The sequence below is a fragment of the Setaria italica genome, chromosome III (assembly GCF_000263155.2).
Source record: "Setaria italica strain Yugu1 chromosome III, Setaria_italica_v2.0, whole genome shotgun sequence".
In the NCBI taxonomy this organism is placed as follows: domain Eukaryota; kingdom Viridiplantae; phylum Streptophyta; class Magnoliopsida; order Poales; family Poaceae; genus Setaria; species Setaria italica.
The window spans coordinates 42,394,764-42,416,560 of record NC_028452.1 but is presented as its reverse complement, the minus strand read 5'-3'; the positions used below and the strand labels follow the sequence as shown (position 1 = coordinate 42,416,560).

At 43.7% G+C, this 21,797-nt stretch overlaps 1 protein-coding gene across 4 annotated transcripts in view; it reads right to left on the bottom strand.

Moving 5' to 3' along the window:
* Positions 1–14,352, bottom strand: part of LOC106804096 (GDSL esterase/lipase At5g33370) — a 27,780-nt gene extending 13,428 nt beyond the window's left edge. Inside the window, exons 1-5 of one of the 4 annotated variants that reach the window (XM_004962669.3) lie at positions 13,677–14,131; positions 12,492–12,617; positions 11,315–11,551; positions 10,328–10,609; positions 9,738–10,155 (exon numbers count right to left, since the gene is read on the bottom strand). In XM_004962669.3, coding sequence (XP_004962726.1) covers positions 9,899–10,155; positions 10,328–10,609; positions 11,315–11,551; positions 12,492–12,617; positions 13,677–13,971 — 1,197 coding nt within the window. In that variant the 5' untranslated portion in view covers positions 13,972–14,131 and the 3' untranslated portion in view covers positions 9,738–9,898. Of the gene's footprint in view, positions 1–9,737; positions 10,156–10,327; positions 10,610–11,314; positions 11,552–12,491; positions 12,623–13,676 lie in introns of those variants that run through there. The other 3 variants (XM_004962670.3, XM_004962671.3, XM_014804906.2) reach the window with 3 other exon arrangements.
* Between the last annotated feature and the right edge of the window lie 7,445 nt (positions 14,353–21,797).

Below are 21,797 nucleotides of genomic sequence, written 5' to 3'. Positions count from 1 at the left end.
CACCTGGACTTGAGGCCTCATGCTCCGCGCGCCAGCGCTTTTGCACAATAAGATTCATTTTCATATAAAAAATAAACATATTTATAAATAGAAAATGTTCCCCATTACATTACAGGAATTAGATTCATGACTCTGACTCAAGGAGGCAATAGTTAAGCAAACAAATCGACCGTTCATAATCCAAACAGAGCATGGTTGGACACTATTTTTGGTGGAGTGACCATAGGTTGGTATCCCGTATTTATCTGTTAAAATTTATTGGCCATGCAAGCATGATGAATATGAAGTCGCTTAGCTGTTCCGCTTCCCATGGAACACCACACATGAAGGCATTGCACACTTATAACGATGTGTGGATTGCTAACTGAAGTTCTTTCATTTAATATAAAGATATCGTGCACAAGCAGATTTATCTTAGGAACTGATTCATGATAGAATCCTCAATCTACATAGACTCACTTATTCGGTCCAAAAGGGCCAAGAAGATGACTAGATAGGGGTGAATATATAGGAGCCTCTACCAACTTCTTGAGTGACTTGTACTAATTTTCACCGAACGCAACTCTCATGTAATTGGCCAATTTTACATAAATATAGTGGAGGTACTATGCACTAGGAGCATGACTAGAAATTCCTCAAATCAAAGTATAAAAAACAGAAAAAACAACCAAAGCAAGAGCTGATGAGAATAGTGAAAACAGCACAGAAAATCAATAAATGGTAAAAACAGCACAGGAAATATCCTAGGAGGATGGTTTGGTCAAGGTGCAATCATGGTTTGCACTAAACTAGAAATAGCTTGAGCAGATACTTTGATCAAGTCCAATCATGGTGTTCATCCAAATTTTAAAGAACACAACCAGTAAGTGGTGGTTCAAAGTCTTGTCGAGGATTTGAACAAGGAAAACCAAGATAATGAACAAACCTCCATGTGCAATAAGTGGTTGTTTTATTGGGATCCAGAGAAAGCTATCTGGCACGGGCAGCGGGGCGCATGATTTCCTCGGTCTAGGGTCAAGATTGCCGCCTCACTACGCAGCTGCCTGCCAAGCTATAACGAAACAAACCCTAGTAAGTGCTTGTAGTGCCACCATAAATGCAAGTGTCAAGGACTCAAGGTCCTATCTAGGCCAAGGTATATGCTGAAGGTCCAGACGCAAAAACAAAAGTAAAAAATGATAATAATAAATGCAACCCAGCCTTCTCCAAAAATAACCAAACTTAGACCAAATCAACTTCAAATCCCACATAACTTGGAGGACACGTATATACAAGTTTAGATATCATTTCCAAAGAAGAATCGTTTCTCGTGATCATGAGAAAGTTCCATGGTTTTTGGAAGCTTGAAAATGGAAAGAAAACAAGAAAAAAACTTTGATTTTGTTAAGCTCATGAGAGTGAATAATTATAAGTTTGTTGGAACTTCTTCTCACATGCCATAGTTCTACGACAATGCTAATGGTTGTCTCCACAAAGTATCCCTTTTTTCATTGAAACACCCAAAAAAAAGGTTCAGAACAAGGCAAATCTTTCACCAGCTTCATATGAGCTAATGGATATGCAGCATCGTCTTAACCAGATCGTCTATATATGATGTCAATTCTCATCACTCAAAATCCCACACATATCATGAAATCCAATACAAATCACAAAAATGTCAAAAGACTTGCAAAGGAACCAATCGAATTGTCATACAAGAAAGAGAACCACAAGAGATGGAGATGAGGATATCTTCAAACTTGTTTTCCATTACCTCTAGATGAGTCAGGAGAAAGGATTACATATGATTGTTTCCCTCATCTCACATTGATTATTCTAGCATACAAGAAAATGGATCCTTCTACAATTTTTTTTTGTCTCCTCTTTGCTCATGTGTCTTCCTAGACTTCTCCCAAAATAACTATAGCTAACCTCCTAGAGCAGAAGAATTCCCTAACAAAGGGAGGCCTCAAGTTAGTGTTTGTCACTGTTGACCAATAGAATTGCAACATGTGTCGCGTATTACCGTAGTTGCTCATCGCGTCTACTTCACACGTAGGAATACAGTCAAAGAGTCAAGCAGTCAGTGGGGCACCACTTGCTCGTCGTGTGTTCATGACCATGAGTGTCATCCTTGCCTCCCCACAAAATCAAGGAAAGGAGACTGTATTCTATGTTGGACTCGCTCTGCCAAAAGAAAAAAAATCTCACCTCCTCCGCCTGAGCCCGATGGTTGGTGATGCTGCTGCCCGAGACCTTCCGCCTTCTCTCTGCTGGTGGGATCCAAGCTCGTGCAAAAAGGGCTTGGCAGTGGGTGGAGATCTGGGGAGGCGGTTGGGTAGCGGAGTTGGGTGCTGCAACTGCTGCCTTGCTGGCCACAAGCTGGCCTGTGCGATGCACGTGCAAGGCACGACAACGCTGGAGAATGCGACGCTGTAGCTGAGGCTGCCTCAGGTGGTCATGGTGGCGGGCCGGCGGTGGCCACACGCGCGGAGCGGCGATGGCAGACAAGCGCTATTCAATCGAGCCGTTGTTCCCTTTGGAATGGGCATTGCAGATCCGCAGTGCACCCCAGGGTTGTCGTCCTCTGTCTTTGCCAACTCTGACACCGCGTCGATGTCTTCCCTGTGCAACCCAGCAGCGGCGGTGGCACGGGCAATTCGCTCGCCCCCATCCTCTCCTTCCTCATCCCTGACACGGGTAGTAGCCGCAAAACTAGTGGGACCACCCCGCTGCATCAAGCTTTGACTCCTCCACCTGTTTTGGCCCAGGGTGCAGCCAAGGCGGCAGTTGAGGAGGAGATGGAGACATGGTAGGGAGAGACGCGAGGACGCCAGATTCGTGTGGAGGTTTGCCGATTATAGGTGGTGCCGCCATTACCCCCTTGGCCTCAGCGTCCTATGTATGAAAACCACGCGGCTGCAGTTTCTAGGAAGCCAGAGTTTGCCGAGCACGCCGCTGCGCGAGCACCTTGCCCATCGTTCCTCTCCTTAGCTCCTCGCCCTTCCTCCCGTGTGGGTGCGTGCCCGGGCACCACTGGAGCTGCGTTGGTCGTCGGCCAGCAAACCAGCAGGTGGACAATGCGTCACTACAGTCCCCTTCCTCTAAAAACTTCAGTCCTATCTCTTTAAGTGTTTCGGAAAACTTAGATGTGGCTACATCTACATACTACTTCATTCATTCTGATGCACCTAATCATCTCAGCAGCTTCATTTCTATTTGCTAATTTATAAATCAAATTCCTTGGCTTCATGCTGCAAGTGAAGATGGTCATGTTATGTTTGGTTATGGGATAACATCTCCTATGTTCTCTGGTTCTAGGTACTCATTTACATCTATCCACGGTGACAATAAGTTATTTAATTTTCTAATTGTATACAAGACCACTAAAAGTTGGATGTCAGTGTTATATGGTCATCAATTTTGTTTTCTTTCAATTTTCATGTCAAAACCTGCACGATGCGGCAGTGCTGATTGGAACCGGTGCATCACTGAATTGAAATGGAAATGTTTCATCTATCCCAAACTGAAATTTCTCTCTGTCTCATTATTATTTTTTAGAGCCCCATTGCATTTAGTTAGCTGCAGTCAAAATTGATTGTCTTAAACTTTACAGAAATTTAGTGTTTCTTTAACAAATTTACCTTTTTGGTTCGTCAACACTATAATTTGTATTACAAGTTTTGCTTTGTGTTAGAAATCATATATGTAGCTTTTGAGTGTAGCCTGAAAATATGCCTAATTGGCTAAATGTTGTCATCTGGGTTGCTTTTCAGCACATAGTTCTGTTTCTCCATGAGATATGTTATGTTTCTTGTATGTTGTGCAGTGTATATGGGCATCCCAGCGCCTACAAAAGTGGATTTAGTTGCTGTGAACTCTATTTTTTTTGTTAAGAATTTCAGTTTCATGTAATTAGAGAGGGTCAGAATTCTAAAGTGTTATCTTATTATTATTTCATGTTTATAGGTTTGAGCAATAATGATCAATATAAGTCTACACCATAATCCTACCGGTTTATCTTTTGATCTTGAGTTTTCTATTACATGTTTGTGTCAACGTTGTGTTACTCTATGACTGAAGCAACCTATTAATTTGCCAAATCAAAGTGCACATAGGCAACGTTTTAGTCATGTACTGTTGAAACATATTTATTTCCATTGTTTGATATTTGGAGTCTAACATTTCACATTAGCCTACTATAGTAGGGTTTATATGACAGTGGTTTGATCGTTGCTTATTTGATTTAGTTCCATTAGTTATGTATATGCGAAGCTTATCTGTGCATTGTTGCAAGTTCATCAAATGTATTTCACGGTCATCCCAGGTTTCAATTGGACAAATTTAGATTGTGATAAAAATCTAGAATATGTGCAAGTTTGTAGTCGGTTTTAATTTATTGTTACTACAAAGTGTTATAATTACTCAAAATATCTCAAAAAAAACTCACATTCCTTGCAGTTTTTTGCTCTACTTGGTGCGTTGGTTGCTGCGGAGGTCATAAAGTTTCTACCAAGATGGTTTATTTTGTTACAGATAACAGATCATTTTCCTTTTTTGTTTCAAACGAAATTACTAATGTACGACTGCATGAGGAAATGATTATTTGAAGTGTTTTTCTGTTAGAACATGGCCATCTATTAGATTTAAGTTTGATGAGGCTGTAACCGCAGCTTCTATATATGAGAAAAAAAACTAAATACAGTACTTTTGCTATGCAGCTTATAATACTTCGAGATGTTAATTAGACAATCATATGCGTGCAGCAGTGCAGTATACAGGCACGGCATAGCGAGCCTGCCATCCTAGTCACTCTACACTAGCCCCCTCAATATTTATAGAGATATTTTGGGCATCCAAAATAGCCATACAGTAATTACATTGTACAAAATATCTCTTGAGGGTATTTTTTCATATATTCCATCCATAGTTCTACCACAAGTGGTATCTTCTCCACTTCACTTTTCATTGATGTAAGTTTTGCAATAGTACCACACCTACCTACAGGAGCTTCCTTTTTAGGCCAAAACCACAAGGCACATTGCATGTTTTCCAAAGCATGATTCCTTGCTTATTATTTCTTACACAGTAAGAAAAGCTCTCCGATGTTGATGTGTGTCACTTCGGGTCTGTTCGGTTGACCTGTGGTTTTTGAAAAAGAAACTGTGGGCTGTGGAAAAGTTTATGTAAGCTGTGAGAGAGCTGAAAGCCGTTTGGTTGAGTAGTTGTGGCTTTTAGGAAATACTTACGAGCAGATCCCACATGTCATTCATAGTCCACCCCACTCAACCCTCTTTCTCTCTCACTGACGAGCCCCCTTCTTCTTCCTCCTCCTACTGCCAGTACCAACGATTCGTCACCCACGGCGCATCTCTGGTCGATTCGCCGCATCCACGGCTTCCCCTTGTCGACCCACAGCTCCTCTGCCACTCGGCCGCTGCTCTCCCTCGCCGTGCCAGCTCCCAACGACCGCCTCCGCCCGCCTCTACCGCCGACCTGAGCTAATCGCCGGCCCCGATTCGCCATCGTGGGTAGGCCTCCGACTAATTCCTCGTGCCCTCGGCTTCCCCTCGAGCTCCTGCATCCATTCCACCCCTCACCAGCCTCTCTCGTCCACAGTGCAGGGCCGGAGGAGTAGGCCCACCAGGGGAGCTCGCGTAGCTGCCCGCGGGGAGCTCGCACCGCCACCAAGGGAGTAGGCGCGGCCACCTGCAGGGAGCTCGCGCGGCTGCCCGCCGGGGGAGCAGGCGCAGCTGCCCGTGGAGAGCTCGCACTGCCGCCCCTACTGGGAGCTCGCGCCGCCGCCACCACTGGCAGGGCCGGTCCTAAGATTTGGGAGGCCCGGGGCGAAAGTAAAATTTAGGGCCTTTTAATATAAATATTATACAAATATATATAAAATATTACCAAGACATAATTAAATGTATCTAAAAGCAATATTCATATCAAATTATTTATACATATTACCTTAAAAGTTTCTTCTAACATTCCTCAATGCAAAGTCACTTATGATAGAGTTTATGTCAATCTCATCCAACAATTTCTTCTCGATGCATAATGTTGCCAAACCATTTAACCTCTCCTGAGTCATTGTTGACCTCAAATAGTTCCTCAATAACTTCAACTTTGAAAAGCTTCTTTCAGCCGATGCGACAGTCACAGGCACAGTAAATAAGAGTCGGTAAGCAATGGGGACATTAGGATAACAATCCACATCTCTGACATGCTCAAAAATCTCCATAGCAGACATTACGTCATCTGGCAAAGTGAATTTCATAATCTTCAATTCAGAAATAAGATCATATACCTCAACATCAGATGAACCATCAAAAGAAAAGGTTTCTGCAAATTTAATGCAACATTCTTCAAGTTCATTATCATTTAATAACTTCAAAGTGCTTGAGCTCATCAAAAATCCAAATATATCTTTAAACATCATGAGTTCTTCAAATATGTTCTTCAAAGAAGCGATTGCCATATCAACCAAAACAAAAAAAAATATTCAACTTCAAAAGCTTTCTCAGCTTCAAGAATTTCTTCTTGGCAATTACTTTCATCAAATTGTTTCTTCCTCGTAGCACGACATTTTTCAGGAAATGATGCCTCCACACCCATGTCTGTTGCAATACCTTTGGCGATGATCAGACTAGAAGAAAACCCCTCATTTGTGTAATTCTCAAAGTATTGCATTATACCTTGTATTTGCTTCAAAGTAGAGTCAATGCACATGGCTGGTGATTGCAACTTCTTGCTCACTTTATTTACAGCAAATAAAATATCATGCCAGATAACCATACCAATTAGAAACTCAAAGCTTCCAAGTGTATCAAATAAATTTTTTGCATCACTTCTATCCTTAGATTCAACGTCAGAATCATGATGTAACTCAGACAAAGCATATCTTAACTCAGTAGCTTGATATCTTATTGCTGTAACACTTTTGATTCGACTCTCCCAATGAGTATTGGATAATGATTTCACAGTTAGACTAGGAACATGTTTAAGCAAAACATTCCATCTTTTCATAGAACCAGCAAATAACACATATAAGCGTTGAACAATTCCAAAAAATGAAACAGCTTTCCCACTAGATTTTGTCATATCACAAAGAGTAAGATTTAGACTATGGCACGCACATGGCATATACAATGCTCTTGGATTGATATCAAGTAACCGTGTTTTTACCCCTTTGTATTTTCCTTTCATATTAGAACCATTGTCATATCCTTGACCCCTTATGTCACTAATATTTAGACCAAAGGACTCCATAGATTCAAGCAATACATTAAAAAGCCCCATACCAGATGTGTCATCCACCTTCAAGAACCCCAAAAAGTACTCCTCAATTTTTATCTTGCCATCAGACAAATTAACACATCAAACTAATAAATTCATTTGTTCTTGATGACTGACATCAGGGGTACAATCTAGGATAACAGAGAAATACTTGGCCTCTTTAACAATCTTTATGATATAACTTGTGATATCAGAAGTCAAAAGAGAGATCAACTCATTCTGAATTTTGTGACTAAGATAATGATAATGAATTTCTTTGTTCTGAATACGTCTAAGGTGGTCTTGCATTACCAAGTCAAATTCTGCAATCATCTCAACACAAGCTAAGAAATTACCATTACTATCATTATAAAGCTGCTCACTGCTTCCTCTGAAAGCCAAATTGCGTTTACCAAGAAATTTCACAATGGCTATTATTCTTAACAAAACTTGCCTCAACCGTTCTTTCTCCTTTGTGATTTGCTGCTGCAATTCTTTGTCAATTGTTTCCTTTTTCCGCAGTCTAGCTCTTAATTCATTCCAACTATTCATGTTACTAATATGCTCAACACTATTTTCATGTTCTTTAAGCTTCTCACTGATATGCTTCCAATTTCTTAACCCATCACTTGCTAAGGAACTAGGACTCTTGCTAGTGCTAGACTTGAAGATCTTACAGCAGAAATAAAAAACTTTGTCAACATGCTTTGAATAAACTAACCATTTTCTATCATGTACCTCTCCATTGCTTAATTTTCTAGAATAATGAGCATATGAAAAATGTCTTGAGGCAGCATCTAGAGGAAATTTGATATTTTCTTCTCTTATAGGCCCTTTCTCGACTAACATGTCTCTTGCTTTATTATCAAGATTATCCCAATTTCTTGGATCATAAATATCTGAAGTGTAAATTGGTTCCTCATCAACATTAGCAGACTGTGCATGTGCACCTGATGCATTTACTGTGGTCTGAGAGTCACTTACATTGTTATCATCGACGTTGATGTTAACATTTTCTTCCTGATTCCCATTAGTTGGTTCATCCGCAACAACTATTGCCAACTCATCTGGGTTCGTCGAGGCGCCCGTATTACTCTTAGAGCCATGATAACTCTTGCAAAATTTATCCATAGCTCCTCTCTGTGATTCTATCAACTCATCCACACGTCTTTTCTTTTTCCTTTTCTCGCAGCCTGATTTATATTTTCTAGACGACATGATATCCCAATTCCCACTGTGCTGAAATTATTATAAATATACAGTAGTTATAAATCAGTTGAGATTAAATAACTTGTGAATTAATAATTAATGATATGGAGAATTGGGGAATTGGTAATCGAGCAGTGTACCTGTGTGCTGACGCAGTCGAACAGGAACAACACGCGCACGATGGCACGAGTCACGACGAGGATCGCGCGTGCATGCACTAGGAGCGCGGGCGCAGGCGCGCAGCACGCGTGCGGTGACGTCCCTAGCCGGCACTGCGGTAGTGCGGCGTGCCGCGTGCGGCGGCGGCGCTGCGGTACCAGGAGGCTAGGATGCACTGCCTAATTGCGTGCGATCTGTTGTGCGTACCTAGGTGACCTATCGTCCGAATCGCTAATTACGTAAGACGTCGCCCGGCCAGCCCAAAAGCCAAAAGCACTCGAGTACCTGGACCTCCTGCACTCGAGTACCTGGACCTCCTGCAGTCCTGGCTCCTGCTACCTAACCTGACACCTGGACAGGCCTGCACCTGGGGTGGGGCCCCTGGGATTTGGGGGGCCAGGGCAGCCGCCCCCCCTGCCCCCCCCCCCCCCAAGGGCCGGCCCTGGTCCACTGGCTGCCCGTGGGAGGAGAGAGGGGACGGAGAGGGCCGCCACTGGCGTGGTCGGCCGGCTGCTGCGTCTGACCCCATGCGCCGCCAGAGAGTGTGTGAGTGTTACGGTGCTCTGCTGCCAATAAGCGCTCCAGTAATATTCATCTCTCAACCAAAGCAGCTCCCAAAAGCGCACACCAGCACCATCTCTCAACCAAAAGCAGCTCCAAAAGCTCAACCAAAAGCATCTCTCAATAAAAAGATTACCCACAAGGTCCTCCTGGTCTCACTTCACGGGTTTGTATTGTAACATGCGTCGGCATCCCTTTATCTTTGATTCTCAACACACCATCGTCATCACCCATCTGTGCATCTTGTCCTCTCCATGTATATGGTACTGGTGTGGGCTCACCCATGACTTCACCCGGCATCCCGATCGTACGAACCTAAGAATCCCTTCTTGGCACCGATCCTCCTTGCCATTGAGTGCTACGTTGACTGTATTGGCTTATAATCATGAGACAAGCAAACACATTTCCTTCTCCTCAAACACCTTTACCATCTTTGCCAACTCTGGTTAGCCTTAAAGCTTAATCATGTATAACAATATTTAGAAATGATCATTCCATTATGGTTGGCAGTTGTCCATCATCATCAGGAACTATGGCACATTTTAACAGAGCTCTTCAGTTATAACTTGTCTTTATTCCTTTTGGAAAGATGGACGAATTAAGATTTTGTTTGGTCTAGCATTTGCCGATTCTCTGTAGAATTGTTGGCTACATGCATTCTCAAAGGTATAGGCTATGATATTCTTGTTTATTTCATTATCAAAAAATAACACCATTATGTGGAGGAGTAGGGAGCTTCCACCATGGACAACGGTTCTTGCATCAGCTGTGCAAGGTTGATAGGCTCAGCATCCCTCGTCGGACCGTAGAAGAAGGCGAGGACAGCCCAGCGGTAAGCAGCCTGTGTCCCGTGCACCATGTCCCAAAAAAGGTACTCGTCGCGGTTCGCACAGAGGTTGGAGATCACCGTGCATGGCACCTCGCCGTTGAACTTGCCGCTGCCACAACACCCTCTCTTCACCTCATGAAATCCTGGTGATCATATGATCAATCCAACCAATAGTTAGCACAAACATGTGATTTTTTTATTAGACTTTCTTTTTTTGAAAAAAATCTTTGTACCAAAATGTAATGGCCTAATTTGCATTTTTAAGAAAATACATTAGATACTTTAATATCTTTTGTGCAAAATCTTTGTGCTTACCGGCCAGCGCCGGGTTGGCGATCATGTCGGTGTAGGTGTTGTACAAGCTGGCGATGGAGTACTTCAAGCTTGGCATGGAGGTCACAACGGCTTTCGCAATCTCGGTCCGGAGGAGGGCATTGAACATCTGTGACATGGAGTTGCCATTGGTGTCGCACTCGCCATTGGCCGTGATGGCTCGTTGGCTCGGCAAGCACCCGACGGGCAACATGTCGAGAAGGGCCAGCCTCCGTGCTCCAAGCTCGTACAACTCCTGCACATGAACTTGTTGATCTTGAGAGGCTATTAGCAGTAGTATGATTAGTCATTGGCAAGATGCATGAGAAATTGAGAAGGAAAAAGTCCAAATTACTCCCCTCAAGTATAACCAAAGTTTGGATAACCCCCTAAAGTATTTCTTGGTTCAGTTTACCCCCTAAAGTATTTCTTGGTTCAGTTTACCCTAAAGTATTTCTTGGTTCAGTTTACTCCCGAAACTATGCTAATTGGTTCAATTTAGACATTAACACAATTTGTCTTTTTTTTTCTCCATGCACAAGTAGAGTTTTAAGTTCAAATTTTGCAAGATGATAGCAGACATCATAAGACATGTTAAACAAATATATCATGATTTTTTATCATTATTTTGATAGGATATGATATTTAATAATAAAATTTATCCTTCAGATACAAAATTATATAGAACCTAATGATGAAAAATTTATAAAATACTTTCTGATATAGATTATGATGCTCACTACCATCCTGCAAAGTTTCAAATTAAAATTCAACTTGTGTATGGAGAAATAAAAATGACAAATTGCATTGCCCATGTATGGAGAAATAAAAATGACAAATTGCATTATGGGGCAAGTTGAACCAAATAGCATAGTTTAGAGGGTAAATTGAACCAAAACATAGTTTAGGGAGTTATATCTGAACTTTCGCTATATTTGAAGGGAGTAATTTGGACTTTTTCCAATTGAGAATACAAACACACGTGCAGACCTTGATATGCTTGAGGTAAACGGCGACCATGCCGGCGATGAACTCTGGCGCCTGGCTCTGGGGCACACCGTTGTCGAAGGCGTCGAAGTCGTTGCCGCCGGTGCTGATGAGGAACAGGGACCGGGTCAGCAGGTCGTCCAGCGTCTCCCGATCCACCAGGCCAGTTCGAATGATCGTTGCCTTGGTCTCTGCGAACATCTGGACTTGTTTGCTCAGGGGGATGACCGATCCGTTCCCCTGCATCCATGTCCATAGTAGAGGAATGTTTACTTGAAACAGTAGTGCTCAGTACGGATGCAAGTTTTGCTTTTTTTTTATCATTGGGTCAACTAAGAATTGTATTTGATAAAATTAATTTTGATTTTCCGCGGGGAAAAAGGATATAATGAACTAACTTACTGACCAAAACTACCATTACTGTGACCACTTGTATACAATTTTAAGTGAGAACGCATAAATAATCCTTAGCAAATGTGATATTGGCTCCTAGTAGAAGAAGCACTCGATGACAGACGCAGAAGAGGGCAGGCTATATATGTGAATCAAACTGTGCTTGACAAATTTGGTAAGGAAGACCAAGTAAATTCTTGAGAAATACTCCCTCTTTTTCAAATTATAAGCCATTCCAACTTTCTTGGAGACAAACCATTTTATGTTTGATCAAAATTATAGAGAGGATCATAAAAATTTATGGCACCGAATAGATATACTATGAAAATATATAATATATTTAATGAAGAAACTAATGGTACTTATTTGGTATCATGAATATCTTTATTGTATAAATTTGGTCGAATTTGAGATATTTTAACTCTCCAAGAATGTTGGAATGACTTGAAATGGAGGGAGTACATGGGAAGGATGAGAAAGGTTCATGCCCCTCTTTATATTTGGCTTGACTTAAATTCCGACAGTGCTGGCTCTAGTAAAAGAATTCTTCATGTTCTTGTGAAGTCTTTGAGATCAAACTTTTAAATCTTTGACTGACAAAATATTTTCCTTGCAAAGAAACTATCAATACCGTTCGAAGTATTTAGATTGGACAATTGAAAATAATATATGTAGATTTATTGGAAAGCTATTCCCCTTTAGAGACTGTATCGTTGTTCAAAATATCAAGCAGATGTCTGAGGGAAATTTGTCAAGTACAGCACTAGGGCTAATTTGATTGACTTACAGTGATGTCCAGGATGCCAGATCCACCAGATGCATAGTTGGCACCACCTCGGCCTCGTAGGAGATCGAAGCTTAATAACGGTGTCAGTGAGAGGTAAGCGGGTGGGCTCATCTTGAATCCCAGGTGCTGTGCTGCGATTATATGTAACATTAGTACATACACTAAAATTTCACTGTTAAGAAATCTTTACACCCTTTTGAAAACACTTTTCGCAAATGGATTCTTCTATGTGGCTTTGTTGTTCAAACGCATGGCCTAATACTACCAACAGCAGTATGATCTTCATCGTTGTACTTGTAGGCTCCTTATGCGAATAGCTACCATGGCGCCAAATGCTTTCCGTGGCGGCGTGCTATTCATTATTCAATCACAGCAGCAAATGTCACGCGCCATGTAACAGGGTCTGCTTTTAGAAATTGTTACCCTATTTCGTGGAAAGTATTCCTAGACAGGGCCAGAGTATAAAATTTTCACCATAGCAACAAAATATGAAACTTAGCCACATTTCGCCAAGCCTCGTGTACGTCGTCGCCACAAGATGCTGGCTAGTGCTTGGTTGGCTTCAAAGCTTCAGCGCGCCACACGAGATGCAGTTCATTTTTGCGCCTTCCACGCCTAAACGGCGGTGCTCTTTTTCTGCGCCGTTTTGTGGCGTCGCCGCACAAGTTTTGCAGACCGTGGCCTGCAACCAAGCAGGCCCTTACTCCAAGTTTATGCCCACTTTGTGTACACATAGCAATCTCACTACAACAATTGCTATCTAATCCAATTGATGTGTTTCTAGTAGTACTACAATAATGGTACCTCCAAACATATTGACACCCCAGCTGCTAATCATTGTGCATAACTAAACCCGTCGGCCCCTCTGTTATTCTTGCTGCACTGCACTGCTCATTTCTTCTTCGCAAAATAAAAAAGTTGATTTCTATCACTATTTTTTTGGGGCGACATAGAGTTTCTTCAAGTAATAATTGCCATTAGCCAGCTTGTTCATTTACCATTTTGGAAACAAGCTGGTTTCAATACCTATGGCAAAGTTCCCAGCGAGTTTCAGTTCAGCAGGTTTTGCTTGAACCATTCAGCTAGTTTCCAAAGAATTTCAGGGGACAGAACAGAACAGGGTCACCACCTCGCCGGAGCAGAGGAGTCTAAGAGACACTGCAGGGGCGGGGAGCGGGAGCGTACCTGTGATGTCGGCGAGGTTGTAGCCGTTGGTGAAGCGCCCGGTCCGCCGGAGGACGGTGCGCGGGAGGTCGACGCCGTTCGGGGGCACGGCCCTGGGCGCCGGCGGCGGCAGGAAGTCGTTGTTGCCGGCGTCCACCAGCGAGTCGCCGAACACGTACACCGCCGGGACCACCGGGCGGCCATGGCCGATGCCGGTGCTCTGGGCGGCGCCGAACACGTCATCGCCGGTCGCCGACGAGCAGAGCACCGCCGCGGCGGCTGCCAGCACCAGCAGAGCGCCGGCGGCGACGGCCATCGCGGAGCCGGCAGCTGGGGTCGTCGTGAACAGCGGGCGGGCTTTAATTATTGAGCTGATGCTAGCAGCCTAACATGTGCGTTGGCCGGAGTGGCGGTGTGTGCCGTGGGTTGCTGTGCTCCACAAGTGAAGGTGTGCACCGGTGCACTGGGATATGATGCCTCCATGGCTCCATCCCCAATGTGAAACGTGAGGGAACCAGGAACTTGGTTCGGTATGTGCAGCCGTCGATTGCATTTCCCGTCTCCATTTTAGGTGCTTCATTTTTCTACTTTTGGGTGTGTAGAGGTAGAGGGCATCGTTGGACTTTCGAAGTGTTTCAAAACTACAAGTTTCTTCTCTCTCTCCTAACACCTCCTGCACGATACTCACAAGCTAACCCACAACCACTCAATGGTGCTTGGAAAGGCGATGTTTAAGTAAAAGATACCCTCTACCTCTACATACCCCAAGTTGCTTACAAAAGAGTCAAACGCATGTTGACCAAAAAGTAAAAGGCAAATCACTCAAGAGCCAGAAAGAGCACAGTGCAAAATAACCACCGAGTTGAGCAGTAGGGTAAGCAATGATATTTCAAAATCAGATTTTTTACCTTATTACATCCGTGCAGGTGCAGCTCCTGATGTTTTTTCTGCAGTGGAGTGGAGTAGGTAGGAGATGGATGGACCAGCGAAATCATGGAGTCAACACATGCCAAAACAGGGCCAGGACGTACTGGATAGGATAGATCCGGTAGCCCGGACTACCCCCAACGCTACAGAGCACGGAGCAGTAGGGCACGGAACCAGCTCTTGAGTGATCGGCACTGTATCTTGCACTGCATAGTTGCTCTGGATACGTAATTATGTACCCGTGGCGCCCATTCCGTAGAGCAATCCAATTGCATCGTACCTTTGATACATTTTTATAGGAAAAAATGTATTAAAATTTACGATATCATATAGATGCATTATCAAATTATATTTCATGATGTACCCAATGAACTAGAGTGATGTTGCAGACGTTGACACCGCATCTGCTAAACGTTGTGCCTAGTTAAACCCCTCGGACCCTCTGTTGTTCTTTCGGTAACCATCTCACTGCTCATTTCTTCTTCGCAAAAAAAGATTAAAAAAAGTTGTTGTTACTTTTCTTTTGCGACGTACAGCTCCTTCAAGTAATAACTGGCATTAGCCAAGCTGGTTTCAATGCCTATGGCGAGTTCCCAGCTTGTTTCAGCAGTTTTGCTCGGACCATTCAAGCTAGTTTCCCAAAAAGTTTCAGGGAACAGAACAGAGTCTCAGTGTCTCACCAACCCGCGGGAACAGAGGAGGCAAGAAGCGTAGTGGGAGGCACCGGCATCGTTCCGCGGCACTTATCGATGAATTGGGTTTTCTGATGGAGTTGAACTGTAGGATTCTCGTTGGCTTTAGTCTTTCAGTCAACTAGTTGATGTATGCAGTTTCATATAGTGCCAGATGCCAATTTTTAGAAGATTAAAACATGTTCGTCGCGGTCCTGCCGCCGCCGGAGCGCAGAAAGCCCGGCCGGAGAGGATGGCCGGCGGTAAGGATTTCTTCGCATCTGGGGGCAACGCGGCCGCCGCTGGCCGGCTTCCTTCCTCCCCTCTTCATCGACGTTCTCCGCGGCTCGTCGTCACAGGAGCTGTCGCAGCCTTGTCCGCAGCATCTTCTTCCCAGCTAGCGGTGATGACACACGCGGGGGCGGGGTTGACGCGCACACGAGAACCGGGTACTCGCCGCCGCCCGGGCACGCTGCCGGAACCGCGCGGGCGTGAGGAAAGTGGCGGCGAGGCGATTCGGCGCCATTTCCGCCCGGTCCTCCTTCCCTAGCGCTTCATGGCGGCTAGCAGGTGGTTTCCAGCTTTGTCTCGGCCGTTTTCAGTGCCCCTGCGAGTTGTTTCATCCGCTCGTCCATGGTAGCCCCTTGTGAGCGGCGCCATGCTGGGGCGCCCATCCATGGCGGCGGCAACGGCCCGCTGATGGTAAGGGCGACGTCCGGCCCAGTCGGGCACTTCCGTGCATCCGCGACCCTAGGCGGTGCGCAGACGGGGGTTGGCAGTCGGACTAGTGCTCGGTGGCTCACGCCGACTTTTTTTTTATTTAGCTCTTTTCTCGAAAAATTTTCACAAATACGCCCCCGGCGGAACTAATTCAAAAAATGCATAGCTTGGCACCAGGATGACACGTCTTGGCGCCAGCCTCCATGGCACCAAGGTCTAGCCCCTAGATTTTACGTGGTGGGCTACTGACGGCTTACGTGGCGAGCGGCGAAGCCTTAGCGTCAAGATCAGTGGCGCCAAGCCTGCTACCATAGGAACAGCGTCCCTTTCTTTTCTTGCTTCTTCATTCCACCTATTCTTCTATCTCCAGCGCCACCGCCGCCCTCGGAGCGCGCCGCTGCTGCCCCCACCCCTGGGCGCCCGCCCCCGCCCCTGGCCGTCGGTGTGCGCCGTCCCCTACAGTGAGTTAGGTAAGAATGGTTAATTAGTAGAATAGTTAGGTAGTCAGTAGAATAGTTAGATAGATTGATTAGTTAGATAGATAAATAGATAGGAAGATAGAATAGTTAGTTAGAATTTAGATAGGTAGGTAGAATTGTTATATGAAATAGTTAGATAGATAAATTGATAGTTAGATAGAATTGTTAGATATGAAAACTAATTCAATTTGGTAGGTTTTGTGTATGAATTGCAACGATAGAAGGAATACAGAATACTCATGACACTATTTAACTAGGTGGATGTGATTATAGATAGATAAATAGATAAGAAGATAGAATTGTTAGATAGAGAAATAGATAGTTAGATAGAATTTTCTTCGTATGTAATTTTATTTACGTAGTTAGATATATAGTTAGTTACATATTAATATAGTTATTATGGTATTTAGTTAAGTAGTTATATACTTAGGTACATATTAGGTGACATAGTTAGTTAGTAGTAGTTAGTAGTTAGTAGTGAATTGATAGTATCTCATTTCATACTACAGACCTTGTACTTAGAATGCTTCATTTATTATGGACTAAATGAATTGTGCGTTGTTATGTTTATGAACTAGATGGACAACGTAGTGAGCATATATCATGGAGGCACCGTGGAAAAGGATGACTATGGATGTGTTAAGTTTGTTGCCATGCAATGCGAGATTGTGATATTCGATGAGAAGCTCTCGTTTAGTGAGTTGGTTGCAAGGGCTCGGGAGGAGCTACATTGTCATGGAGATGATGACATCGCAGTCGAGGGCGTACTTCACCTAGGTTCCCCTCTCAACATTCAAAGGAAGATGGTTCCAATTCGGTGTGCAGACCAGTGGGAGAAATATGTGAGAACGGTTATGAACGGCCATTCCCCATGTATGGAAGTGGTTGTTCATCGGGTGTTAGTTGATCCAATTCCTCGTTGGTTTTCCCGACCAATGGGTCAACAGGCACACTTCGACCCTCCCGTCCCGGAACCTGCTATGGATGTGGAGGTTGCACCTACAGTTCCTGATGTTGAATCTGCCCCCAATGAAGTAGTTGGAGATGTTTGTCCGACTGTTGATGATGTGGCAGATTCTCCTCATGAGATCCTTTTGACATAGAATCATCCGAGTAAGTGTCTTATCAGTTTCTCTTGTTGGGAGCTAACCCCCTTCGATCCATCAATTTGTTCTTTACTCATATTTGAAAATGTGGATGTTGCAGGAGACATTCCTGAAAATGTGGATGTACCTCCAGTTGCTGCGCAAGTGCAATGTGGAGATGGATTGCGTGGCTCCAATAGTGTTGAAATTATGAATGATGAAGATGCATACGAGATGGGAGTGGATCTTGATTCTGATGATGATCACCCTGTTGGAGAGATGACAGAGAGTGATGTTGAGATGTTCAAGCGTATCTTCCCCGGACGCCGTAATCCGAGAGTTCACGAGTTCAGCGATCTTACCCATTCCGATCAGGCGTTTGCAGAAGGACGTGATGATGAGCTCCTAGAAGCTCCTGAGGCCGGCCCTAGTATGGTGATTGAGGAGGGTAGGGTATTCAAGAACCTCCCCGCATTGAAGAGGTGGTCGTAGGCGTTTGCGGTGATATGGAAGAGACCTTACAAGGTCTTGTATTCATATGCGCAGCGCCGTTACACAGTTGTGTGTGACAAGGAACGGTGCCCATGGAGGTTTTGTGCAAGGAAGCAAAATATCACCGGGAAGTGGAAGATCATAAAAATTGTCAGTCCACACAATTGTGCTAACCATGAGCTTACAGTGAGACATCGGCAATTGACATCTACCCTAATTGCCAAACGGATGATGGGAATATTGAAGGAACAACCCAACATGAAAATTAGGACAATTATCAGAATCGTTGCGGAGATTTATGGTGGTTATGTGATAACTTATGGTAAAGCTTGGAGGACTAAGCAGTGAGCGTGGCAGATGATATATGGGGATTGGGAGTCTGGGTATGAGCAGCCGCCAGTGCTTTTCAATACAATCAAAGCGATGAATCCAAGCATGCATTATGAGTACATCCCAAAACCAAATGCTTGGAAGGATGCGAGGCAGATATTCGAGCGTGCGTTCTGGTGCTTCCCTCAGTGTGTGGAGGCCTTTAGGCACTATCGTCCCGTCTTCTCTATTGATGGTACATTTTTTATTAGCAAATATAGGGGCACACTTCTTATAGCCATATCTTGTGACGCGAACAACATGTTGGTTCCTTTGGCATTTGCAGTTGTGGATGTGGGCCCATCTACCAGTTGGTCGTCCCAAGGCTATGGGTCGTCGACCGTGGTTCCCAGGTCAGCCACCGAGACGGCAGCCGACATGGGCGTACCTTTGGGACCAGGTTAAGGTTGGCCACACGAGGTTGGAGCGGGCGTACCTAGATTACATCAATGAGCTAGACGCGCTCACGGCTTATAGTGTAAGTAAATTTTATTTCTAATGATGCTTTCTATTGCTTTAGTATAACAGCTAACATTTTGTTTCGACATGTTGCAGGTAAATTGGCAGTCGTACGAAGAAGAGGGGGCACTTCCTTTTGCTGTGAGCATCATGTGTGTGAGCGAAGACAATTTATACAAGATGAAGTGCCCTCTGGTATGTTTCTATGCTGTCGAGTTCCACATGCCTGATCAAGTAGCACGTCAGTTTGGGATCAGGCAGATTTGGCCAACTCCTGCGATCTCGACTAGAGTGGAGTTACACAAGTAGGTGTTTTGCTATTTCAATTATCTCATGATGGTCCATTACCATTAAGTAAAGTTTGGCAACTCATAACATATAACGTGACGTGCAGGATGGATCGTAAGAAGAAGCGGAAGGTCTCTGAGTGGCATGAGTTCCACCAGGCTTACATTGAGCAATGGGATTAGTTCCACAACAACGTGGACAAGAACGATGACCCACACACAAACAGTGAGTACAGGCGATACCAGACTTGGTACCAAGGTGTGACGCGTAGCAAACTGAGGGTACAACGGACACAAGATGACTACGCCGACATCCAGTCGTCCGACGATGGAGACACAGTGTACGACCAAAGTACTCGTGCAGGAAGGCAGGTGGAGACAGGACCAATCCTAGATAGGATGGTAAGTCAATTGCCTTACTTTTCTATGTTAAGTTACTTAGTGATTACTTTTCTATGTTAAGTTACTTAGTGATTTAGTGAGTTAGTTAGTTAGTGACTTAGTGCCATTCATCATTTATTGATTTAGTAGTTAAGTGGCTTAGTGACTTAGTGACTTAATTATTTAGTGGTTTAGTGACTTAGTGAGTTAGTGACTTAGTGAGTAAGTAAGTTAGTGACTTAATCATTTAGTGGTTTAGTGACTTAGTGACTTAGTGAGTTAGTAAGTTAGTGACTTAATCATTTAGTGGTTTAGTGACTTAGTGAGTTAGCGACTTAGTGACTTAATGAGTTAGTGACTTAGTGACTTAATGAGTTAGTGACTTAATCATTTAGTGGTTTAGTGACTTAATGAGTTAGTGACTTAATCATTTAGTGGTTTAGTGACTTACTAAGTTAGTGACTTGATCATTTAGTTATTTACTGACATAGTGACTTAGTGACTTAATCATTTTGGAAATTTGTTGCAGGGACGTACCCTCCAAAGCTCGGTTAGAGACATTGAGCATTTCCGTCCTAGAGTTATACACCACGAGACACGAAGTTTTCTAGATGCAAGAATCAAAATATTCTTTCAAATACTTTGTTAATACGTTACATTCTTTCATTTAACTAGTTTTTGCACAACAACGACTGTCAAGTCGGTTTCGCCGTGCGGCTGCTCGTTGTGGTTGCAGCACAGCCACGATGCTAGACGTGCACGTTCCATCCCCACGCGAAGGAGGCGTTGGTTCGTCTAGGAAAGGCCCGTCAAGGTCTAGAGCAATTGCGTCCGAGGATGAGGACGACGATGATGAAGACAACGGGGACCAGAGGCCCGAGGAGCTTGACCTGTCTCAGCTCCAGGACGCTCCCTTGACTCAGCCTACATAGGCACTAGACTACGTCGCCCACGTTCTCCTTACACTTCAGGCACCGACGCTCTTGGTCACAAGGGTAAGGGTAAGACTAGGAGGCGGTGAGGGTACTATTGTGGACTTTGTGGTAGATGCTAGTGTACTATTATGGACTTTATGGTAGATGCTACTGTACTATTATGGACTTTCATTATGGACTATTGTGTATATGGATTTTCATTATTTGACTATTGTGTATATGGACTTTCATGGACTTTTATTATGGACTATTGTGTATATGGACTTTCATTATTTGACTATTGTGTGTATGAACTATTGGGGACTTTCATTATGAACTTTGTGGATGTTCATTATGAACGGATGTTCATTGTTAACTATTCTGGACTTTTGTTGTGAACTATTGTGTATATAGACTTTCGTTGTGAACTATTGTGTATATGGACTTTCGTTGTGAACTATTGTGGATTTTTATTATGAATGTGCCATATGCTTGTATGTTTGTATTTAGGTTAAGTATTCATCTTATAATTGTGTATGGATTGCATCAAAAAAATAAGGGAAATTCTGCCAAAATTTCACTAAGAAGTACCCTTTTCATTTTCTGCGAAAATTTCACTAAAGAGTACAACTTTAAAGTGCATTACATCGCAAAATAAACATACATCGTCTACCACTTACATGCTCATACTTAAAGTGCATTACATGACAACATAATGAAAAGTCTCACAGTAGATAATATTGTTCATAAATAAACCATAGAACTAGAAACTAATTAAGACTACTGAGTGCAACGAGGCCACTTTCCCTTCCTCAAGGCATCGGGATTCTCCTGAATCGCTGCTTTCTCTCAGCGCACACGCTCAAACTTCCTCTCCCTGTCTTCCCTTTCTGCAGCAACACGCCTCCTTTCCTCTTCCTTGTGCTCCTTTTTTGCAACCTCCTCTATGAGGCTCTTCTCCATCATCTCCTTCCTCTCTGCATCCCAGCGCAACATATCCTCCATCTCCTCCTTGTCTTCAGGATTGATCTCAGTGTCAATCCACTGCTAAAAATCATAGAGCGGTGGAGGGGTATGCAACAAATGCAATTGTTAGAAAATAAAAAAAACATGGAAAATAATTGTAACACAACAACAATTCCTTACCAACTTGTTAATGCGGTGCTGATGAAGTGTAGGTTCAAACTCAAAGTTGGAACACATTCAATACCTCTACCTATACGTGTCATGTTCATCGGACTTGGCTACCTTGCAAGGATCGCCGCAAAAGCACATAGGCACTGGAACACCACTAGGCAGAGGCAATGGGTCGAAGGCATTTCCGGTCAACTTGGCGCCATAACTACAATTAAGTTTAT